Below are 25,477 nucleotides of genomic sequence, written 5' to 3'. Positions count from 1 at the left end.
TATCAAATAGTGAAATATAATTTTATTTTAATTCTTATTATACAAAAAGTAAGTACAAAAACAGAAAATGTTTTATCATGTGCGACAACGCGACGATAGATAAAAAACAAAATATAAATCTTTTAACTCATAATACATATTAAGAAAGCACGAAAGAATGTTGTTTATGTAACAATGAAACAATATAGCGGAACAAAAATAATATATTAAATGTCACACATCACTGTCAGATTAGCACGTCGTCCCACCGGACTGTTAATGAAGCACACATAACACCTGGTATTGGTGCCTCTTTCTACATGAATGGATATTTAGATATCGCATTTCAAATAAACAACAACATACAGGTATTATGTTGTTGAGGAACTTGAACATCAAAAACAATCATCTGGTTTCAATTAGTTCGAATAAATGTTTAAATGACGAACTATAGTATTAAAAATTGGCGTTGGGAAATTTAAAAGTGTTTTGAGTATCTTTTCAACTTTATTACAACTAAACGACAAACTATCGTTTTTTAACACTGTACAATTAGATGTAAAAATGATAAAGTTCTATCACAGATCGGTAAACAATTCAAAAAAATAAAAATATCTGGGAAAACAAATGATCTGTGTTAGCCAATAAGGAGCTTGTTCAAACTTTCACATTTGTCTATCCTATAACTATGCATGTATTACAATGAAACACATGATAACTCATAACAGGTTATTATTATCGTTTATGTTTACACAGCGCGAACTACTTTTTGAATTGAATTTATTACAGGTAGATTGCTTATTTCAAGTATAAACAAGAGAGTATTGGCTCTCTATTTAGGATCTATATTTTATGGCAGGTTTATATAATGCAATATGTGGTGGTTAGTTTCCAGGTATATAGACGAAAAACAACTGATCACCACGGTTAAAAGTATGGGTTAAACGATTCTCCCCACAAGTGACTGTTATTTACCAGTTTATCTAAACTCTCGTTAATTAATTTTCATGTTTTGAAGAGACACTCTCTAAAGTTCGTGTCTTTTTGATTGATAAGTTAATAATTAACTTACTAAGGTCTGAAAATCATCAGAAACAAGTGTCACTTGTTGGGGAACCTCAATGTATTATACACTACAAACAAAAATTATCACTTACCAAAGTTATCAAAATTGCATGCATGGAGTAATGATACCTTTGATAAATGAGTACAGTAAAATGAACACATCTGGTTATTTCCGGAATCTACAAATATAAGTATTACAAAATATACTCAATACATGTAACATATTATGCGGATTTCTAACACTTTACGATATGTTCTGATTCATAATTTAGTAAATCTTGGATGAGCATTTTTCTCGTCACCGGAAATGACGTATGCCTGGTTGCTGACGCCATTTTCTGTTTGGTACGTTCCATTTTTAGTTCGTGGTGCGTCCTTATTTACTGCGAGCTCTACATCATTAACAGGTTCGTCGTCTTTCACCTGTCGATAAACAAATAGGACATTATAATGATCACTTTCTTATTGGAATATGATGTTAAACATTACATTTGCGTATCTTATCAGACATAGTAGGTTTATTATTTGGTTTGTCGATAATATTGAACGCCAACCTGCATACTAACCACTAAACCCCAGAACTATAGTTCTCATAAAATATTTTTGCTGATTATGTTGCCGTAGGACATGCTCAATCTGAATCTCAGTGAAGGCACATCGTGATCGGAATATCTTAATTAAGGAATCAAATATTCCAGATGACCGCCACGAACGTTGTCGAAATATGTTTCAATAAATTATGGCTCACTGTTACTTAATAAGAGGCAGCAGGTAAAACATGCTAAAGTTCTACCTGCATGGCAAACGTGTTTAAACTTTGACAATGGGCATTTTTTTATTTAAAATAGATTTGTAGAATTCTCAATAAAATAAATCATTTATAAAGGATAACCCGTACTCTACATTTAAGTTTTGAAAACGCTAACGAATGAGCAGTGTTATCAATAATCATGGCGTACCTCGTCGTGTCTGACACCGAACCACAGACGGCGCCTCCATCTCTTAGGCAGGAAGGGCATCAACACATCAAAGATAGGACAGATGAGTCGGGGGTCGAGCGTCTTAGGATCAGTCCGACCTAAACATAAGACAGGACTCGATAAACAAGAACACAAATTAATTTTATTTTATAACGGGGATTCAAAATCAATCATTTTCACCTTCGATTATGTAGTTGAGGAAAGTAAGCTTAAATTTTTAATGAGCTCCATTAGATTTTTGTCTTTGCTTTGTCTGAGGTCAACCTTAGGACGAAAGCAGATTATCATAGACAATTATGATTTCTTCTAACATCATTTCAAAATACGCCGATTCATCTGCCATGGAACTGATATTGAATCTTACCTGTTATCAAGCTGACGATCAGACCCAATCCTATGACGAAGATCATGGCTGTTGCACTGTACCAGAGATAGGATAGGGAGTACAGTCTCATTAAAAGGTCTCTGTGTAGAAATATAAGAGACAATTTTAAATGTTAACACTCGTGTTGATTAAATAATAAACAGATGCGAAGTAGTCTTCTTTTTATATCATACACATGCATCTAAGTTTTACAAAATGTAGTTCTTTTCTTAATAGTACTTATGTGGTCTGTTGTATGGAAGATTTTACAGAGAGAGTAAAGAACGCTCGATATTTCAGAACAGCTGTGTCTTTTCAAGTGTTCCTTGCTTGTTTTCCTAATATAAAATCGATACCAGTTTAAAGTTTTGATTGGTTTATCAAATTATTAGTCCCTTTCCGGTGAATTCGCACTATAAAAAGGGCAACAGTTCCACTATACAAGAAGACACTACATGAATATACCGCAGTCTTCCAAAACATGCACCTCGCACAATATACACGCAACACACTGCATACATGGGAGGCCGTCCTAACATGACCAAAGCTGTTAATAGGACGTTAATTAATCAAACAAACAAACGGAGGGGACTATAACTTTTACGTCCGTTTATCTGTCCGTCTGTTAGGATGTTGGTTTCCAGACTATAACTTAAGATCGGATTGAAACATTTGGTTCGGTTAGATTTGGTTTATTGTATTTAAGTCAAGGTCATTAAGGACGGCCTCCCGTGTATGTGGTGTGTTGTGTGTATGAAATACGAGGTCATGTTTTAGGAGACTGTGGTATATTCATGTCTTCTTGTAAAGTAAGACGCTTGATCTTTATATAGTGCTATATCACTGAAGCAGCATATCCCACCGAGTCTTCATACAATGGTACTTTATGAGATAACGCAGTTTGGGATTAAGTTTGGGATCAATATTGCATCTGCAAAGGTCAGTGTTATTAAAAATATATTGTTGTGGCAAATGTTGGCTTCCAGACGATAACTTAAAACGGATTCATGGATTTCATAAACTTTATACAATGGCACATTGCCTGTGACGCCGCTGAACGGCTTGGCTTGGAGTCCCGGAACTTCACACGCCCGGGTCTGGATTTTACTGGATTTTAGAAAGTTCGCATGTTTTTAATAACACACGTCTTAAATTGCATCTAGGATGCCTCTATTGTACAAATACGGGACATGCCACAACGATGTAAGTAAAATCAATTGTAATTTGTTTAGGACATTTAATTTCAGTGAATACTCCCTCTGTTTCGTCACAGCGTCACACTTATGACCTCTTTGTTAACATTTCTAAGAAAATTTGTTTTTTTCTTCCTGTACTTTCAGCATTTACAGCTATCTACGAATAAAATTACTGCGAACATGGAGTGTGTTTTTGGTAGAAGCGACACAGTAAATGATTGTTACCAGACTGTCCCCAGTGAAAACCCATGTTGCGACCGCAGGTAACAACCCGTATACAGCATCAGATGTACAATTGACCTAGCCAGCCCACAATAGATGTAAAGGACTTCATTTCGGCTCTTTGCAAAACTTGAACGAGTTTGAATATAGACTATGTTACTGTAGTGGTGACATCATATGATAAACACCCCCCCCCCCCAGATGTGAACTTTGAATACAGTTCAAGAGACTGGACTCTGTGAATAATCCAAGAGTTGACATTTCATTTAGTAAAGCTGATTAAATTTTAGAGATAATTATCAGCTACATAATTAGGGAATCATTTCTATTTCAAAATAACAAGGCTTTGATTTCTGAACAAGTTTAAATTTAGAACTTAGAAATTGAACTTTTGAACACAAATCAGAACAAACATTTCCATTATTGCCCAGTAGGCAAAGGTTTCATGTGTTGAGCATATTTTATCGAAATTGATTTGTTGTGTCATTTAATCATTTGATCGATAGGCAAAGGTTTCATGTGTTGAATTTGAGAAACATTTTATATCCTTTCATTGTGTGTTTAATTGTACATACATATCTGCATAGAAAGACTACTTCATTAATGATCAGTCACACAAAGAACATAGTTAAAAGTAGCTCACAGGTTCAAATCCACATTTGAATTGAAATCAGAATAAGGTATTTCATGTGACGACTTTGAATTTCATTGCAATTTATAATCATTTATTTATCGATTAGTGGTTTTACAGACATTGAGTTATTTGATTTTTAGTGATATTATTACCATTGAATGTTGAACTTTGGTTACTATGTAAATTTATCATGTTGTATGTTTAATGCTTAGTTACTATAGAATTAGTGTAAATTTGTTGCCTATACCTTTAGTGTGTACATAAATAAAACATTCGAAAATGTCTCACGGTAAGCCCGAAATCGTGATCGATCCCTCCGACTCGATAAATCAGGCCGCATCAAATGATGATTTAGGTTCGAATGATAGAATAAGCTATTCTGAGACTTCGCGAGTGCGTAGGTTAACTGAACAAGTTTAAGAACTATTTCGACAGAATTTAAATGAATTATGTTATAAAGCTGACCAAAAACGGTTCGTGATAGAAAATATTGTATTTGATTATAAGGAGTCCGAACTAGAAGTCAGAACATTACGACAAATGAAAACTGATGTACAAAAAGTGAAAAAGGAATTTTTGGATAAGTCTAACGCAGTGTCGGAAATTCTTAACAGAATTAGGTTAGAGGAAAGTGTAGATGAACTTAAAACACACGAAGAACAAATGGAACGAAAGGTAAAGATAATTGCCAGACTCGCTAAACGAATAGAGGACGCATTGTTAGACAGGACGGAGACTGCCTCAAGAAGCTCCAGTTCATCAAAGGTAACAATTCATAAAAGGGAGGTAACACTCGCGAGAACACGATTAGATTTTCTAAGTAGGGAAGTTGAAATAAAATAAGAACAACTGAAGCTCAAGAGTGAAATGGAAATTTTAAAGCAAAGCGAAGTTGTCGCGCGAGCTGAAATTGAGGCTGAAGACGCTGACGATACAGATAACAGTAGTCACTTTATTTCACCAAGGGTTGAAACCATGACTGGACATCAAAAGGTACAGAGTTATTTAGATGAGCTTCCTCCCATTAGTCAACCTACAGTCACGGAGCAAACTGGATTTCCGTTCAAAACTATTCTCATATAACCCCAACGCAACGACATTTCAACAAAAAAAAGCATTTTAAGGTACGCGTTGCCTAATCCTACGCATACTGTTACGACGGCGCCAACAGGGTTATTCACCATTCACCATAACGTCAACCGTTAGTAATCCAGTTAAACCGATAGACAATTGAACTGTATTCTCAAACTACCTCATGAAGAAAGAGTTGATGATTTAAAGATTTACAAACTTTACCAATGAACCAGAATCATAATGCATGGAAAATGAACTTTCAATCTATTGTGCGTGATCGGTCGGTTTTTCCGTTCGAAGAGCTACAACTTCTTGTCCGGTAGCTTGGACCAGTTCGCGTGCAATATACGTCAAGCTAATGTGGAAAACCCGTCTGAAGGGGTTCAAATGATTTGGAATCGACTGAACGATAGATACGGAGCTCGTAGACAGTTCCCTAAGAAGTAAATTGGAAAAGTTTTCGTCGCTGACCGTCAAAGATACTAAAAAACTTTTCGACTTAGCCGATATTCTTACCCAGATTGATGAGATCAAAACAAATCCGCAATATGGCACTATGTTCTCGTATTATGACTCGCCTGTAGGAATCATACCAATCATCTCTAAGTTACCTCACCCTTGGCGCGAAAAGTGGACGACAAGAGCTTCCGACTACAAAGGAAAATACGGAGTGCCATATCCACCGTTTACCGTCTTAGTTCAGTTTGTATAAGACCTCAGTCGTACCTGCAATCGTTTGTTTTTGGTAGAAGCGACACATTGCTTATGATTACACATAGTTTGGGATTGATTGGCCCTGTAGGTAGGGCGTTAGAATTGTACCTGCTGCCACTATTGTATGATCTTTAAAGGCGACTAGTTTTAGGATTTTATCTTCTCTCCTAATGCCTTCCTTGGCACCGCCGCACTTTAGGCCTTAAGTTGAGCGTTCACCCCTGTGAGTAAGGTTCTGCGTTCTGTCCCCTGGCCGAGACACACCAAAATCTATAAAAGTGGTAGTTTCTGCCCCTGCTTAAAGCTCAGCATACAGGGAGTGGGACGACAGGTTCGCCTGTTGTCAGTACAATGTGACCGGTTAGGGTATGTTGCTTGGTGTCTTCGGCGGCATGCTTCTATGATATAGCACTATAAAAAGGACAACAGTTCCACTACACAAGAAGACACAACACGAACATACCACAGTCTCCCAAAACACGCACCCCGCACTCCACACACGCTACACACTGCATACATGGGAGGTCGTCCTTACATGACCCTTGCTGTTAATAGGACTTTAAAATAAACAACAAACAAACCAATCTAATTAAAAAAGATCCTTATAACCTCTATGTTTAATAAAGGATCTGACTACGTCCCATCAGAGGTCATGTTCGGATGACCTTTTTACCACGTGTTACAGATCAAATTCATTTTCTTTAGCTCACCTGGCCCGAAGGGCCGGTGAGCTTATGTCATGGCGCAGCGTCCGTCGTCCGTCCGTCAACATTTCCTTAAAATCGCTACTTGTCTGAACATGAGTTCTGCATGGATTCAAACCCAATTTGGCCAGAAACATCCTTGGGGGAAGGGGATCATAGTTTGTATAAATTTTGGCTCAGACTCCCCGGGGGCAGAGCCCAATAGCGGAAATAGGTAAATCCTATAAATCGCTACTAGTCCTAGTGTTCTGCATGGATTGAAACCAAATTTGGTCACAAACTTCCTTGAAGGAAGGGAAACAGGCTTTGGATAACTTTTGGCTCTGACCCCCGGGGGCAGGAGGGGTGTGACCCAATAGGGGAAATAGAGGTAAATCCTATAAATTGCTACTAGTCCTAGAGTTCTGAATGGATTGAAACCAAATTTGGACAGCAAAATCCTTGGGGAAAGGCGAACAGAGTTTATATACATTTTGGCTCTGTCCCTCCGGGGTCAGGAGGGGTAGGGGCCAAATAGGGGAAATAGAGGTAAATCCTATAAATCGCTACTAGTCCTTGTGTTCTGCATAGATTGAAACCAAATTTGGCTAAAATCATTCTTTGGGGAAGGGGAACAGAGTTTGTAGAAATTTTGACTGACCCCCCGGGGGCAGGAGGGGCGTGGTCCAATAGAGGAAATAGAGGTAAATCCTATAAATCGCTACTTGTTCTAGAATTCTGCATGAATTGAAACCAAATTTGGCCAAAAACATCCTTGGGGAAAGAGGAACAAAGTTTGTATAAATTTTGGCTCTGACCCCCCGGGGTAGGAGGGGCGGGGCTGAATCGGGGAAATCGAGGTAAATCCTATAAATCGCTTCTATTCCTAGAGTTCTGCATGGATTGAAACCAAATTTGGTCAGAAACATCTTTAGGGGAAGGGGAACAGAGTTTATATAACTATTAGCTCTGACCACCTTACCCCCCCCCACCCCAAGGGACAGTAGGGGTGGTGCCTAATAGTGGAAGTAGAGGTAAATATTCAATTTTCTTTCAGGAAAGAACAATGAACCTGTATTCAGAACATTGCAAACCAGGCGAGCGATACAGGCCCTCTGGGCCTCTTGTTTTGTCAATTTCGTCCCAGTATACATATACATTAAGCTTTGTTGTGCTCTTTGAGCGATATGACTATATACAGGAATTAATTCTGGTAGCTTTTTCAAACTATTTCGTCTCTAGTCAAGATTCTTGCAGCAGCAATTTGATTGGTCATTTCCAAAGGTCACCAGAATGTCCCTAATGGGATGTTGTCATATCCTCTTATCAATGTAGTGATAATAAGGATCTGTATTTTTGTCAGATTGACAAACAAACAAAATTATTGATTGGGGTCAAACTATGACGGTCACTGTTACTAACAGTAGCTCAAGTCAATGTAATAACATGTGGGAACCGGCAACAATAGTCTCATAATGCTTCTCATACAAAACAAAAAACTCACGTTCCAGTATCCTGTGCAGCTGGTGTGGTTGTGGCTAAGCCCGCGACTGTTGTTGTGACGATGGCGGAGGTGACGCTGGCTGGAGTGGTGGTGAGGTTCCAATTACATCCGGTAACGTTTATGGGAGAGAAAGTTGCTACCTTCGGTTTATGGATCTGATAACCGATACTGATCCACAGCATGAATGCCAGACTAGTGACCATTCCTGTGACAGCACCCTTAAATTTACAAAAAATGTCTTTGTAAATCTACGCTTTTCTGAGAAATAGCCACGATATCCACAAACGCCAAGCACTCACTGATCGTATTCAATCAAATTCCGTGACTTTGATATTTCACTTCATGATGTAATATAAATTTAGGCAAGCCTAATAGAAAGCGAAGATATAAATCAACTGTTTTGGTTTTGTAAATTCTTACCAAATAGTAGGATATAATTGGCATGCTTCAGTGATATAGCACTATAAAAAGGGCAACAGTTCCACTATACAAGAAGACACAACACGAATATACCGCAGTCTCCCAAAACACGCACCTCGCACAACATACACGCAACACACTGCATACATGGGAGGCCGTCCTTACATGACCATAGCTGTTAATAGGACGTTAATTAATCAAACAAACAAACAAACAAATGTAAATTCTTACCAAATAGTAGGATATAATTGTAATGAATGCAGTTTAGATGACAGATAAATATGGTTTCCAATAACTGTCAGATGATTAGTTTCTTATTAACGTTAATGCTAATTGCGGTGCATTGAATTACTGCTAGAGCTAGAAACCAATCCTAGCCTTGCGAATTCGTGACATTGAATAAATAACCCAAAACAACTACATGTATATACCATTAAACATTTTTACTTTTACTATAAGCGGAAATAGGCGACTGTGTTTATATATATTTCAACGTCATTCTTTGTTGATATGCAGAAAATTACGAAGCGGTAGAGTCACCTAAAGTTGAGATTTAAAACAAAAAGTCAATGTAAAATTACGTTTACAATCATTTTTCAAGGTTTAGTTTCTATGAATGTTTTAGTTTTAACACGGATCACGTGGGCCTTAAAGGCCACCTGATTATGACATATGATACAAAGCTGTTAACAGGATTGTTTCAACAAATTTTTCACAGGTTTCTGACATGTTTGTTTGTTTGATAAATCAAACAAACAAACAAACAAAAATTAACGTCCTATTAACAGCTATGGTTATGTAAAGACGGCCTCCCATGTATGCAGTGTGTTGCGTGTATGTTGTGCGGGGTGTGGTTTTGGGAGACTGCGGTATATTCATGTTGTGTCTTCTTGTATAGTGGAACTGTTGCCCTTTTTATAGTGTTATATCACTGAAACATGCCGCCGAAGACACCAACAACACATCCCACCCGGTCACAGTATACTGACAACAGGCGAACCAGTCGTCCCACTCTCTGTACGCTGAACGCTAAGCAGGAGCAGAAACTACCACTTTTATAGACTTTGGTGTGTCTCGGCCAGGGGACAGAACCCAGAGTCTTCCTCACAGCGGCGAACGCTCAACTCAAGGCCAAAGTTTCTGACAAACCATTTACGAACTCCTTTGATCGGGTGGTGTTTGTGGTTAAGCCGCACATCTTTCACCTAGCCTGCCGGGGTTCGATCCTCGGCAAGGACCTCAAAAGGTTACATGAGTCACCTGCCTGATTAAATCCGGGCAATCTAGAGTTGTATAACTTGTTTTGCAATCGATGTAAAGTAATATTTATTTATAAACTCTTCCAAGACGCTACTGATGTTAGGCAGCAAATTATTGTGTTGACAATGTAAAACAAATTATTATTTACAAAAGGCTACCTATAGAGTTTCATTAAGCTCGATAATATCTTATAGTGAGGTCCAAAAGTGTTTATTATTGCAAAGCAAAATAAACTATCGAAAGTTATATTTTTGAACTCGTCCGAGATCTTACCAATGTGAGTCTGCATACTTAGTTTCATTCAGCTCGGTGAATATTTACCCAAGTTATCGTATTCACAAGCAATAGTTAATGGAAGACGACGGACAACCAATTATCACAATAGATCACCATGATTTTAACCTTATTTCTGATTGGCCAATGCAACGCCAGAATGGCATTTCCTGTTTGATCACTAATGCAATTACGTAACGTATTTACCTTTTGATTGGCCCAAGGGAACAGCATGCCAAGTGTAAACACCCCTAACAGTGGTCCTCCAATGACCCCAAAGAGGGCTAGGGCTGCCTGAAAAATCCCATCAAAGCAAAACATGGTGTGACAAGCGATAACAACATGTTTTAATAAAAGGTAAGAACTTTACCAAATTGATTTGAGCCATCAGAGATTTAATCGCTGACAGGAACACAGAATTATTTCTTAGATAAATACACTAATCTGGGATTCTGTATCTCAGTCTCGCTTGGTTTTCTTGACATTAAACTCACAGAATGCACGGCTTCCTTATATTTAATCTAAAGAAACCAATGATAATCATAAAAAGATACCTATAATGATGCTTACCTGTAAAACACTTCCCAAGAGTGAGGCTACGTACGTCAATCCGATACAGATAAACCCGAACACGACGGCTATTAAATGTAAAGGCAGATTATCAAATGTATTGTTTTAAAACTTGATTGCAATACGTGATTTTCAAACAAAAAGACATAAATGTTCTATTTTTAATATACATTATCATTACAGTACGTGGCTGAGAACACAAAAAGGCAGATAATTAAATGTACTGTTTTTAATATTCATTATGAATATATAATTCCCTCTTTAGAATATGATGAGATGTTAAGTTGAATGTTAATCTTTTTGTTCTTGTCATACATGAACATTTCATTATTATTTATGTTTTTAAAAAAAGTCATATCCCAAGATAATGTAAGAGTGTAAATAAAGTATATTATAACGAGATGCCAATATGGCTAAATATATATGTATTTTATCATTGCAATCGCGTTTTGTCCGTCACCATCCGTTATGTGTCCATACACAATTACATTTTCGAACTCTTCTCAAAAACCGCTTAAGTCAATGAAATTTCAAATCAACTAATTCAGTACATACCAAGAATCTTAGAAGCAAATGTAGCTCTCATCTCTGACATTTCTTTGAAACAGAAAAGTTTTACACAGTCTTCCAGAATGACAGCGGCGATGGAATTTAAACCGGAGGAGAGGGTGCTGCGACATGGGAATAACATTATGTTTAAAATGGAATGCAGAAATTCGAGAAAAGATGTAGTATTGGAAACGTTTAACTTGTATGACAAAACATCTACTCTCAGTAGATTACTGTACAAATTCGTAGGGTCCATTTATCACAGTTTCGGTAACTGAACCAATTTTCGGAGGATTACTTTCGCGGTACACTGATTCATCTATGCAAATATGGTACTAACGTAAGAGTCTAATATTTCCCTAGTGTTCTGAATTCCTTGATTTCAGTCAAACATAAAATAAAACGCCAGAAATATTTGCCTGCTACACATGCATTATCAGTTATGGAATACAATTCATTGTTTAAGTTTGATTATTCTATCAGGAGTTTCGCAGAGTAAAAACTCACAAGAACAGTTATGGAATTAAAACTCTCTATATTATTGACGGTTATTTCATTAGAAGTGACAATGCCTAAAGTAGTAGGGTGTGTTGCTTGGTGTCTTCGGCGGCATGCGTCAGTGATATAGCACTATAAAAAGGGCAACAGTTCCACTATACAAGAAGACACAACATGAATATACCGTAGTCTCCAAAACCACGCATCTTGCAAACATACACGCAACACACCACATACATGGGAGGCCATCCTTACATGACCATGGCTGTTCATAGGACGTTAATTAAACAAACAAACAAACAAACAAAGCCTAAAGGAGACTGGGGAAGGAAATGATCAATACATATAACTATAATATGTAAAACTTACCTGAGGGCACCACTGAAGAGACATGATATAAAAAGTCCAGGAATACCGGGTATGTGACCGAGCACGTCCATTACAAACAGGGGAAGTAACTGCAACATCAATGGTATATCATTTAGACAATCTATGAAAGATTAAAGTAAGATGAATAATCTTCACATCATGTAATTAATATTTTTAAAACAAATTTCTTTATCCCCTAATTGATTTGATTACAGACAGCAAATTGAAGGCAAAAAACCAATTATGTTGTTATGAATTGAACCCCTGATAAAGGATACAACCACTGAAATTGTATAAATGAATATAACGAGAAGTTATTGGGAGAACCTCCTTATGAAACATGTGGTTTGCACTAAATAACCTAAACATTTTTATATATTTCTTTAAACTATATCATATAAAGCTGACTCAATACAAATCTATATCTCCCAGTGAAATAAATATAGGGGATGTGGATGTGGCACAGTGGTAGAAGGCGCATGTCTGTTTGCCTAGGCGACTGGGTGCCGTAGATCGTGAGTTCGAGGCCCGGAGAGGGCACGAGTCAATAAATTGTCATGCTTTGTTAAATTGAGTTTCTTTCTATATATATATATATACTTGAATTATGCCCCTTTAGCTGTATGAACTTGGTTTGTGCAAAAATCTCTTTCTAAACAAAAGTCTGATTTGTTTTTTTTCAACAGAGATCTTTGTATATAAATTCTGCATTATATTATAATAAAATTTCAAAAGTTTAGCAGCTAGTTGTCTGTAGGTTTCATTATCGACTGCTATCATTTGTCAATACATAATTTCATGATACAAATGATTGCATAATTGTTGCCATAGAACCAGTTTTATTTCTCTTTCAACTGCAATCTGGACATGAAATTCTTGATGGCACCTCGGCAAAATGCATTGACAAGATCCTCAGAAATGTCGAGGATAGGGGAGATGCTTTATAAAAAAAAAAAAAAAATTTAGAATGATCACTGATTGGCAATAGTTAGTAAACTGCATTTATACGGAGCTGATTCAATGCAAATATAATTAGAAATGGAATTATTAAGAATCACGTATAGGCAATAGTGCAAGGTGTTGCGGCCTGTGCATGTCTGTTTTTGGGAGGCTACGGTATATTCGTGTTGTGGCTACATGTAATTGTTGAACTCGTACCCTTTTTTACCAAACTTAATGCTTTTACACTACCATTAGTATAAAGTATCCATACTTCAGGCATATATACCATATATTGGAGTTTTTCTAGAAATATCCTCACTTTAAGATTAGATTTGAGAAAGATACATAGTACAGTATAAACCGCATTACATAGTTGAGACAATTAGTATGAAATCAATTACATATCAAGTATTTTTGTTTTGCGTATGAATTCAGAGACACATTGTATGATACAAAGGTTTAATTTATCGCTGCAAAATTTCCTGTATAAGGCGATTTCTAATTTAAATGATCATGATCCACTGATAATTATAAATAATATAAAGTTTTAGTTCTTCGATCATAACGATTATACTAGTTTTTATTGATATGTTGACGACAAGGACAAGCTGGATATTCTCTATGGTGGTAGTGATAAAGATATAATTACTGGTTTGGATACGTAATTGATATTAAAATGGTACATCTTTCCATAATATTTAAATATCGTTGAAATATTTGCAGTAGAAAAAATGCTGTAAGTTTGAATGTTGTCTTATTTCGAAAAGCAAAACAGAACTAAGTAAGAATGCATAAAAAAGAGTCTTTCTCTTACCGCGGACAGGGATACCCGCATTTTTTCTATCTCGCCCTGTTATGGTAAAGATAAAATACACGAGATCTTTGCACGTGCTCACACAGGGCAAGATAAAAAGAATCATTCGCCCTCTCTGGGGTGAGACAGGAGGTCTCAACACTCGGGACAAGATCCTTAAGCTGTGAAATACTCGTCATAGCCTCGTGTTTGACAACATAAGAATCTTACCCTCGGACTAAGATTTCGAGTTCTCTCACGGGAGAGCTCGAACGCGAATTCTAAATGTTTCGCGAATAATAGTACAAAATACATTTATGGATACACGATTGTCAGTTAGTAACTGTTGTAAATAACGAAAATGAGAAATGTTGTATATCATAGTATATAAACTCGAGTACTTACCTGATCAGAAGCGCTGGTTAGACCGAAGGACGTGTGCGCTCTAAACACGAGGACTTACCTGATCAGAAGCGCTGGTGAGACCGAAGGACGTGTGCGCTCCAAACACGAGGACTTACCTGATCAGAAGCGCTGATTAGACCGAAGGACTTGGGATCACAGGTCTCGTAGAAAGCATATATAACAGTACCAATGAGAGCACAGAGAATGAGGATCACACACAGGCCAGGGAAGTTAAACCAATAGGCACTGTAAAATATTTAATACAGAAAAAATATAACTTAGAGCACCCCAACACACAGACCAGGGAATATAAACCAATATGGACCTCGTACAATACATAATACAGAAAATATATATAGGATCTTACATGAGGGTTTATTTCTTACGAGATTTTTTGAAACGGTTCTAAGAAATTTTTTTGCGAGCCTTGGCGAGCAAAAATTAAAACTTCGAGACGAGTTTCATAAAATCTAATATGAAATGTACACAAATTGGAGATACTTTTTATCGTATATGTACAGATACCTACATAACAAAGAATTCCACGTCAAAATGTATTCCGAAAATCGAGCAGAGGCCGCCTTTTAGTCCTGACGTCACGTCATTTTTTCTGACATTTTATTATTGTTGTTGTCTGACGTCACAATGATTTCTAGCCAATGAAAATCGCCCAGGTCATATTACACTAGTGACATACACAAAAATATTACACGGGCGAAATCACTGGCGGATTATGTGATAAAACTTTTTTTATGTGATAAAAATTTGAGCATATCTAAATATATATCCTAGGAATTTTAATAGCCGAGAAGAAAATATAAAATTATTGAGTGTGTGTGAATTGTAACGAAATGAGATGCAGAAATCGACATTTAAAAAAGGAACATTGCTATCAAAGGATTACACAAAACAATAAAATTCGATGTTTAAGATCTTTTAATTATAAGCGGTTTATTAAGTACATTATATGTTTTTTGTTATATCTCCATAAAACAGTTGAATATATTCAATCGAATACCGTACAATTCCAGCTTCCATGAGAGACTATTTTTTCATTGAAATCATTGCAACGTTCTATTAGAGGCGACGTTACAAATGACGTATGTATTTTTTACGCTATTGAAAGAAAATGCTCGATACTAGCAAAGCTTAATTATTTAATAAGTTTTATAAGCGTTTTATTTGTCCTATTTTCCTCCAATATGATTATAGCGGTACTGCACGAACTGCATCCTCACTTGGTGATTAAGTTAAAAATGGTATTTAAAGACATATTTGTATTTGCATTTAATGTTATCGCAGTCAACCTGTCTAAATACCACATATGGAACAAAAATAACTGTTTCTTAACGTCTACCAAGGCAAGTTGTTTTAATCCTTTAATATATGGCTATCGAAACGTAAGAGAGCGTAATATTTGCATTAAAAGGAATTACATGTATTTATTTCTTTATTGCTGTTACCTTGATAACGAAATATTTCATAATTAAAAAGTCCTTTACTTGATATTATCGCAAAAAAGTTCTCAACATGATTCGATTTTCATTTGGTTTCTAAGCAGTTTTATCTCTTCAGTTAAGCATGTTATATTAGTTTTTTTTCATAATATGAAGTCAATGAGAATCTAGGTCAAATTTTTGTTGAGCCGAACTCTAAAAATAAGAATTAGCATCATAACAACACATTACAGATTTATATCACAATACACGTGATACCTTTTATCGGATTAGATTAAGAAGTAATATCAATACTCACTATTGTGCCTTCCTCACAGTAGGGCAGGTAATGGCTCGTTGAATCTGAGCCTGATTAGCACCGTAAACAGACAACCAGGTAAAGGCACCCCCGAATATACACGTCCAAAAACTGTGGCGCACGATCGGGTCAGGATCAAAGCTGTAACGTAGATATTTCATATTTGAGAAGGATAATAATACTAGAAAAATAATATTAATAGTTTGTTTACCCCGTTTACCAATGCATTGAGATACTTGTTGCCAATTCTGTTATACGTCGTTGATACTAATGGCATTTCACGTGGTAAATGCAGGTGAGACCAAAAAATTGAAAATCAATTGACCAAAGATCAAAATAAGGAACCTATATATCACATATTGGTCATACATATGATAGAGAGTCGCCAATATTATGCTTAATTTAAACTTTATGATCAAAATTAAAACAGAAATGTAGTCAGAAGTCGAAAGTGATATGCAACCAATCGAATTCAAGAGCTGTAGATGGCAAATGAGGTGCTGTAGGTGTTAAACTATTATGGAATTTAGCGCTTGAGTTTCCATGAACTATATGTATAGTTATGGGATAACGAAGAATTTAATTGGATAATAGTAATATCATTTGTTAATCAATAACAATTAGTCTCATTTTACTTTGAGAATAGTTCAGTGCAGGTGAATATTCACTAAATTTAAAAGTTGTTTAGTAAATGTACTCACTCTGTAAACCATATTCTTCCGCTAGCACGAGATATCTCCCAGGCCTTGCTGAATCCTCCTACCTCGATAGAGCCTTGGATAAGGACAGCCAGGAGCCCTGCTATCATCATAGTGACTTGGAACGTGTCGGTCCATAACACCGCCTTCATACCACCCTGGTCAAATAAAGGCAAAACAACATATTAACATACAAAAATAAGTGTAAACATACAAATACATACAATTGTTTGCTTGATTAAATTAACGTCTATCAACCGCCAGTGTCATGTAAGGACGGCCTACTATGTATGGTGGTGTGTGCGTATTTGAAGTGCGTGGTGCGTTATATTAGTGTTGTGTCTTCTTGTATAGCGGGACCCCCCCCCCCCTTTTTTTTATAGTGCTATATCACCGAAACATGCCGTCAAGGACAGCAAGTATAACATCCCATCTCGGACACATTATGCTGAACACGGGCGAACCAGTCGTCCCACTCCCTTTATGTTGAGCAATATGCAAGAGAAAAAACGGCCACTTTTTATAGACTATGGTGTGTTTCGGCCGGGGGACGAAACCCAGAGACATGCAAATACAAACGATCTATGAGAACATACAAACGATCAATGAGAACATACAAACACATGCAAAAGGTATGAGAACATACAAACGATCAATGAGAACATACAAACACATGCAAAAGGTTTACATGTTTGGTTTGGTTTGTTAGCTTTAACATCCTATTGACAGCTATAATCATGTAAGGACGGCCTCATATGTGTACAATGTGTTATGCATGTTTTGGGAGGCTGCAGTATATATCCGTGCTGTTTCAACTTGTCACAGTGGAATCATTGATTTTTGTATAGTGCTATCTCACTGATGCATGCTGCCGAAGACACCAAACAGGTACATCCAATCCGGTCACAATACACTGACAACGGAAATTTAAAAAAAAACCGAGAAAATGCACCAACATAACAACGAATAAATAACACTAGCTTTATAAATTTTTAGGTGTCACGTGAGAATCGACATGATTAATGAAATCACAATCACAAGCCAGAACCACGGCAATGTTAACAGACATCAATACACTTTGTGTAGACATCATCGTATGCACTACACCTACTGTAACGTTTAATATAAGTGAAAACTGACTTAAACTATCACAAAATGGAAGGAAGAAATACAAAAAATATAAATAACAACTAAAGAAAGGGAGATATAATAAACAAAAAAGAAATTAAGAAAACAATGAACAATAATATTTAGTACAAGTTACCGCTATGACTAGTTACGACGCAATGCTCCTTGTGATTATTGTGTAATATGCATGTAGGCGTATTGTTCTCATCACATGATCATTATACGACTCATCCCGTGTTATCATATGTCAATTAAAAAGTCTAATACTAATTATTTGATATAAAAAGCAAGTTAAGTCTTATTTTCTAATTATATTTCCTTGTAAATGCGATGAGTAATACTTGTAGTAAGAAAGGAGTTAATACAGGACGTTATGCGTAATTTTAACACCTCTTACCGTTCATGGAAGTTATCATCTTAGTTTTAAAGATGCTCCACCACTGACAAATGGTATATTTTCACTATCAAAAACAGGATACGATTTAGTATTTTTCTTCAGTTACAAAAGTTTCGTACTTTACACCATTACCACAATTGAAAAGTTTGAGCTTATAATTTTACTTCAAGTTGAAAAATGAAAAATAATTAATTGCATCCCGAAAAAAAAATCCATGGCAATATATCCTTAATGAAGTACTGATCTCGCATGCACTAAAGGCAAATTGATTGTTTTATATTACTTTTTGTGTTACATATATATACACGATTAGACACCAATTATTGTTAAAATGATGATTATCATATATTTTTCGGTGGAGCATCTTTAACTTAAATTCGGGTCCCTTTTCCGCTATGTACGTATGTATGCTGGGAAGTAGTGAATATTGGTATAGACATATTTTATGATGACACCTATTGTTGTGTACAGTATTGTTATACTTACCAATGTTGTGTAGAAGATGCAGACGAGTCCAACAGCCCAAATGGCGCCCCACAAACTAAAATCCGTCACTATGGAAACAAAGAAATAACGATGAATTGATTGCTGTACAGTCGGTTTTATTCGCGGGCGATAATATTTCGTTAAGTGATTTTCGCCAACTTAACCTGCAGACTGTATATTTTATTACTGTTAAAATAGGCGGTGCGCGAACAATGCCTTCCACGAAAATAAACCACTACACCGCATTCTTTTAAACATTGGAAGATGACGATAAAAGTAAAAAATATCGGAAAACGGAATTCCGACGGATTACGGAATTTTTAACGACTTCGCAGTATGTCTTGTAACTAACCTGCATTGATGGCAAGGGAAGGTGCGTAGAGTACAATTGACATGTAGAGAATCTGTAATTATATATAAAAAGGGATTTCAACTTTATTGCATAATAGTCATCGTCATCCATCTGATATTTTATTTCTATTTACATATTTTACTTCCTGATAACATACTTGTTTCTAAATCGTTAATCGTATCGTTATATGCTTTGATGGTGGAACTCGGAAAAACCGGTTTTGTAATTCTCTTGTTATTTTTAGATAAATAGACGAAACATGGAACGTGACATAAGTCACAGTGCATGAGATTGTCAATATCTCCTGACACACACCCCGGTTGTTAAAGTCAGGTGTAAATCTTTCAAGGTCATGAGCACCTGGATTGAAGGACAATCAATTGCTCAAGCACAAGATATTATCAACAAATTACGCAGCTTACCATTTGTATTATGTAGATGATGGAGGCGATACTTCGTGTCACCAAGCCAAACCGTATACCAAGATACTAAAACAGTAAGGTGTAAACATACATCAATGATAACATTCATAACACTTAGGCAACTTCTTGAATAATAAAATATGTATTTCACTGAAAAATCATGGGAAATCAGAAAAATTGTGTAAACAGATGAATAATGTATTACAAAGCTACATTTTGATGATTTATTCAACTCAAAATTAAACATACAAATATATATTGGAATTGTGAAACTTCGGTTTTTGCAATATGTTGCGATGTATGAATGCCAGTATGCTTTGGAGACTGTGGTATATTGGTGTTGTATCTCGTTGTGATAGTGGAAATCTTGACCTTATTTATAGTGTTACCTAACTGAAGCATACCACCAAAGACATCGGACCGCATACCTCATCCGGTCAATTGATAATAAGAAGGGGCAAACCAGACGTCCCACTCACTTTAACTACCAATTTTATATACCGTGGTGTGTCTCGGCCAGGGGATAGAACCCAGAACCTTCCTCAAAGGGCTGAGGGCGAGAGTCGGTCTCAGATTGGGCGTTAGAAAGAAGAGAGTCAGTTAGGAAGAAGAGGTCAAACAAGATTCTAAATAAATCGCCTTTTACGATCATGGCATAGGGGCAGCCGGTACAATTCTAACGCCCTACTTGCAAGGTAAAGTATAATGAATCAATCAGTTATCATTGTTGACTACTATTGTTTTTAAGTTAATTGGAATAACAATAACAAGCTACAAGTAAATAACTGCAGCTCCAATTTTTCAAGATGACGGTGGAATCGTTCAAAAGATTATATATTTTAACAGGAAAAAAGTGGTATACATCAACAGGCAAACAAAAGGATATACGTCTTAAATCCTTTGTTGTAACGGGTTCTAACCAACACTTCCTGATATGCGATAAACCAGGTCGTAATAGATAATAGATTAACAGTACAGATACGCTTGATGAAAGCCGTAAGCGACATGTAATAATACGTTTTGTTTGTTTGTTTGATTAAATTAACGTCCTATTAACAGCCAGAGTGGTCATGTAGTGTGTGCAATGGGAGACTGCGGTATGTCGGCTTTTTCACTGAAAGTTCTGACAAATCAAAAGAGTACAAGTATGCAAATATTTTTATTTTTAAATAAAATCACCCAACTCACTTCTGCTCAATAAGAAACGTTAAATAGGTTAATCAATATGGTAATTAAAGAACAGCCTATAGTGTATCGATGTTGCGTGTTTGAATGTCTGCATATTTCGGAAGGCTTTGGTATATTAAAATTCCTGTTGTGTCTTCTTGCAATAATGTTCTTCTTGGTTTTTTTTAATGTTCTATCTCACTGAAGCATGCCGCCAAAGCTTTTAAGGTTACTTGATGTCTTTGGCGGCATGCTTCAGTAATATAGCACTATAGAAAGTGCATCAGTTCCACTATACAAGAAGACACAATACCAATACCACAGTCTCCCAAAACACGCACCCCGCCCTTTACACTCGCAAAAAACCACAAATACGGGAGGCCGTCCTTAAATGGCCTTGTCATGACTGTTATAGGACGTAACTATAATAAACCAAATCAAAGTGACATCCCATCCGACGGATGGTCTCTTTATTCCATAGAAAAGAAATATGACCGACGCGACAATTAATGTACAACTTACGTAACCAGAATAATGAAAACAGACCCAGATGGTAAACAGGATATTTACATGTAGACTGACGCTTTGATGTAAACAGAGTAAAGACGTTTTATGCGAATTGTCACCAGGTATGAAGGTACAGTGTCAGGTTTGGCCTTGGTGTAAGTAGGTGGAGGCACATGGGTACATTGGTATAAACAAGGGAACATAGTAGTCATTCAGACGACGTCCAAGAATAGGACGATCGGTCTGTGAACATATTGCTTAATACAAAGCGGGTAGGTTTGTATGAATATTTAGTATTCCTAATCACAGAAATTCCCACTTGAACCGAACAAAACGATGTGTATAATGTATTACTGCCTGTTGGGATGTAACGCTTAGTGTCAACACTCTCCCCACCAAAAAACTGCAAGGCAGGCTGGCAGATTTAAATAAATTAAAATGCTATTCACATATGTTACTGTCAGCTAAGTCTCCGAACGCGTGATTACGAGATAAACTTATATTATGTACATGGCGATGTCTTTTAAGAGTGTTAACTTTATTTATTGATCGAGAATGAGTGACAAGTGGTATATAACCTACTCCCCATTGCCCACTCATGTAAGACGGGAATAAGAGTACAGTGGGAGAAAAGTGAATAAACTGGAGAAAACCAATAGAACCATTTGCCTTATAACGGTCATCTGCATGCTCTTCAAAAATGCTTCTTTATACAGTACATGCATGTTTGTTTGTTTGATTAATTTACGTCCTATTAACAGCTATGATCATGTAAAGACGGCCTCCAATGTATGCGGTGTGTTGCGTGTATATAGTGCGAGGTGTGTGTTTTTGGGAGACTGCGGTATATTCATGTTGTTGGAACTGTTGCCCTTTTTAAAGTGCTATATTACCGAAGTATGCCACCGAAGACACCAAGCAACACACCCCACCCGGTCACATTATACTGACAACGGGCGAACCAGTCGTCCCACTCCCTGTATGCTGAGCAGGAGCAGTAACTACCACTTTCATAGACTTTGGTGTGTCCCGGCCTGGGGACAGAACCCAGAGCCTTCCTCACAGGGGCGAACGCTCAACCCTAGGCCAAAAGTGAGGCGGTGCCAAGGGAGGCATTAGGAAAGATAAAGTCAGTTAGGAAGAAGAGAAAAGATAAGATCCTAAATTTAGTCGCCTTTACGATCATGCAATAGGGCAGCAGGTACAATACTTACCGCCCTACCTGCAGGGCATGTAATCATGTGGAGAGGGCATATAAAGGCTTTGCCTGCTGGCAGATTCAAAATTGATTCTTTGATTTAATAAAATATTTTGAAATGAAATGTATGTTTGTCTGACCATTTGAACGATTTTCACAACCTAATTGATTATTCTTTATAGATTACCGGAAAAAAAGACACAAAATTCTCGTCCAGTTACGGCACATGAATCTTTATGGCTGAACTCTGAGCAGGAGCAGAAACACTACCACTTTTATAGACTATGGTGTCTGAGCCAGGGGAAAGAACCCATAGTCTTTCTCAAAGAGGTTGCTTTATTAGACTTAAAATCCTTTGAAAAGTTCCTTAGGTCATCTCAAGTTTGTCTCACCTGTATGCAATATGTAACGTGTGTGTACGTCGGTATGTTTTGGGAGGCTGCGGTAATATTCGTATTGTGTCTTCTTAAACTTCACTTTTTATATCACTATGTGACCAAAGATATCAAACACTCACTCGGTCACATTATACTGGCTAGGAGTAAACCAGTCGTTACACCGTCTTTATGTCCTAAGAAGGAACACTTTTATAGACTATGGTGTGTCTCGGCCATGGGATTGAGTCCAGAGCCTTCAGCACAAGAGCGAGCGTTCAACTCAATACCTACATTGATGCGCTATGTCTTAAGGAAGACGTTAGGAAAAAAGAAATGATTCCACATTTAGTCACCCTGTACCTTCATTCGACACCTTACCTGCCTTTTAAAGTGTTATATTTCTGAACCGTCTTAAGGAAGACGTTAGGAAAAAAGAAATGATTCCACATTTAGTCACCCTGTACCTTCATTCGACACCTTACCTGCCTTTTAAAGTGTTATATTTCTGAACCGTGCTGCAAAATACTCCGAAAAGCACATCACATCCGGTCACATTATACTGACAACTATCAAACCAGTCGTCCTGCTCTTTTATGCGTTGAACATGATAATAATGAAATATACTACATCTTTTATAGACGTGTTGCTTATGCGTGCAAAGACCAATTGTTTTTATAATTCTTCTGCATCCAAAGTTGTATACAAAAGATCTCCGAAATGGTAAGAGATATGACATAAACGTATTGCCATATTTTAGGCGTGACCTCACATCCTGTTTTAAACTAACACTTTTCTGTCAAATATCAACCTCTGGGTCAAAGTTCAAAAGTGCAATTTTTCGAGAAAAAATTCATTAGAAATAGTCTTAGCTATACATGTATTAAGGAGATAAGTCTCAAACTGTATCATATGTATGAGAGAATACAACTACGAGGTCCACTAACTGTGTTTTAAGAAAGGCCTAGAGATCTGGTATTGGGTATGCTAAGACAACCAAGTTTGTTAATATGAATGACGTTGATCTACATACGAGATAACTGGGGCCAAAACACTTAAATACGACTTCTTCATCGTTCTAACGTCTTATATGCAAGGCATGCTTTGTAAGCAAGCCCGTGTGTTAGTGTCTTCATGGAATGATAGCTCTCTCTTCTAATAATTTGGTTTATTATGAATAACGTCATATTGCCAGACGTAGTGTTATGTTCAAAGTTTGTAAGCTAGTGTCAGACATTCGGAAAAAAATGGAGATCTCAAGGGAGATTAGAAAGGCCGAAATCTAAATTTTAGTCACCTTTTAGGACTTGATACATACCTCATATGCGCTAGTGATTCTGAGCCTAAAGAACACTGGGATATAGATATGAGCGGCAAGTGCTATGGTGATCATGTAACCGACACCTATCCACCAGTATATAGTCGTATAGTTGTACATCTCTGCCGGCGTCCCTAGCAACGTAATGGCTGACATGAAACTGGCCAAGAGGGAGAGAGCGACGGGGATGGCGCTCATGTTCCCTCCCGCCAGAAGATATTCCTTTGTATTCCCTCGTTTTCGGTCTTTGATTGCATAGAACAGTCCGATTCCTGCACATATGACCAACAGAGCACCAAACAAGACATAGTCCACAGGATGGAATGTGTTCCGCACACCAGTCTGAAAACTATACTGGCGCGTCATGGGTGAATCTGAAAAATATTTTATGAAGAAAATCTAGTCAACAGCTTCACTTTCCGATGCGATCAGTCGACATTACTGACTAAATAATGAAGATCTGTGGGAGGCAATGTGTTATCTTATAGACGGAAATTACAATGATGCATTTCTTTTTATTAATTGACGTCATAGCGTGACAGTTATTTTACATATGTACCTGTTAGCAATCGTAGTACCTTGATTATAATTAACTTACCTGTGTTTTCTACACTCACATTCACCAAAAGATTTGAACACTGCCGTCACGTCCTGATGCAAACCACAAAAACAAGCTCGCGTAGTCGGAACCTGTCGTGAATAGACAGCGTCACAAACCTGTTACTGCTAACACAACTCGTGCTTTTGTTAAAATATGGTGACAAACTTCTCAGTCCATGTACCGGAGAAAGTCAACCTGAAACTAACGTAAAATTATGTTGTCAATTCTGATGAAATCTCCCTTTGACGATAGATGGATAATGTAACTATTGGTAGGGGCGGAGCTTTTTATACTCTTACCTGTAGCGTCACATATATGGGACAGTTATAATAAGCCGAGAACAGGAGGAGTGCTAACTATTTTGGATGATGTACAAATGTGCTCGTCTTAGTACATTAACATATTGTAGCTTGCGGGGATCATGTGTATGGTTTGACCTTGCTTAACCTTTTTAGTATGACGTTTGTGTACAGTGTTGTATTTGTAACCAAACCCGCCGAGGTTGGGTTCACCCATGTTTATCCAAATTGAAATCATTCAAAAAGCTCAATCTTTACAAAACCGGCTGGAAGATTTAGGG

At 37.0% G+C, this 25,477-nt stretch overlaps 1 protein-coding gene across 2 annotated transcripts; it reads right to left on the bottom strand.

The window, feature by feature from the left end:
- Nucleotides 1–7: 7 nt before the first annotated feature.
- Nucleotides 8–25,343, bottom strand: LOC138323096 (sodium-coupled monocarboxylate transporter 2-like). 2 transcript variants are annotated; one of them, XM_069267443.1, is made up of 17 exons: nt 25,197–25,343; nt 24,895–25,098; nt 24,297–24,670; nt 19,733–19,798; nt 19,311–19,362; nt 18,959–19,026; nt 16,951–17,105; nt 16,250–16,390; nt 14,611–14,740; nt 12,355–12,443; nt 11,494–11,609; nt 10,939–11,006; nt 10,576–10,662; nt 8,416–8,633; nt 2,389–2,489; nt 2,004–2,122; nt 8–1,467 (listed from the first exon to the last, which is right to left on the bottom strand). In XM_069267443.1, the coding sequence occupies exons 3-17, from the start codon at nt 24,660–24,662 to the stop codon at nt 1,306–1,308; spliced, it is 1,938 nt and encodes a 645-aa protein (XP_069123544.1). In that variant the 5' UTR covers nt 24,663–24,670; nt 24,895–25,098; nt 25,197–25,343; the 3' UTR covers nt 8–1,305. The 2 variants fall into 2 exon arrangements, with proteins under 2 accessions (XP_069123544.1, XP_069123543.1); XM_069267442.1 differs by lacking the exon at nt 25,197–25,343 and having other exon boundaries at nt 24,895–25,164.
- Between the last annotated feature and the right edge of the window lie 134 nt (nt 25,344–25,477).

Source organism: Argopecten irradians, chromosome 5 (assembly GCF_041381155.1).
Source record: "Argopecten irradians isolate NY chromosome 5, Ai_NY, whole genome shotgun sequence".
Lineage (NCBI taxonomy): Eukaryota > Metazoa > Mollusca > Bivalvia > Pectinida > Pectinidae > Argopecten > Argopecten irradians.
Note: the sequence above shows the minus strand (reverse complement) of the source record. Positions and strands in the feature narration are given on the sequence as shown.

Bases quoted from the DNA above. Each gene is read 5' to 3' on its own strand.
- LOC138323096 (XM_069267443.1), bottom strand. From the start codon at position 24,662: ATGACGCGCCAGTATAGTTTTCAGACTGGTGTGCGGAACACATTCCAT. The intron at 19,027-19,310 runs GTTAGTTACAAG...TTGTTTCCATAG, and splicing joins TTCCCTTGCCATCAATGCAG to TGACGGATTTTAGTTTGTGG. The intron at 12,444-14,610 runs GTAAGTCCTCGT...TTGATGTTGCAG, and splicing joins TAATCAGCGCTTCTGATCAG to TTACTTCCCCTGTTTGTAAT.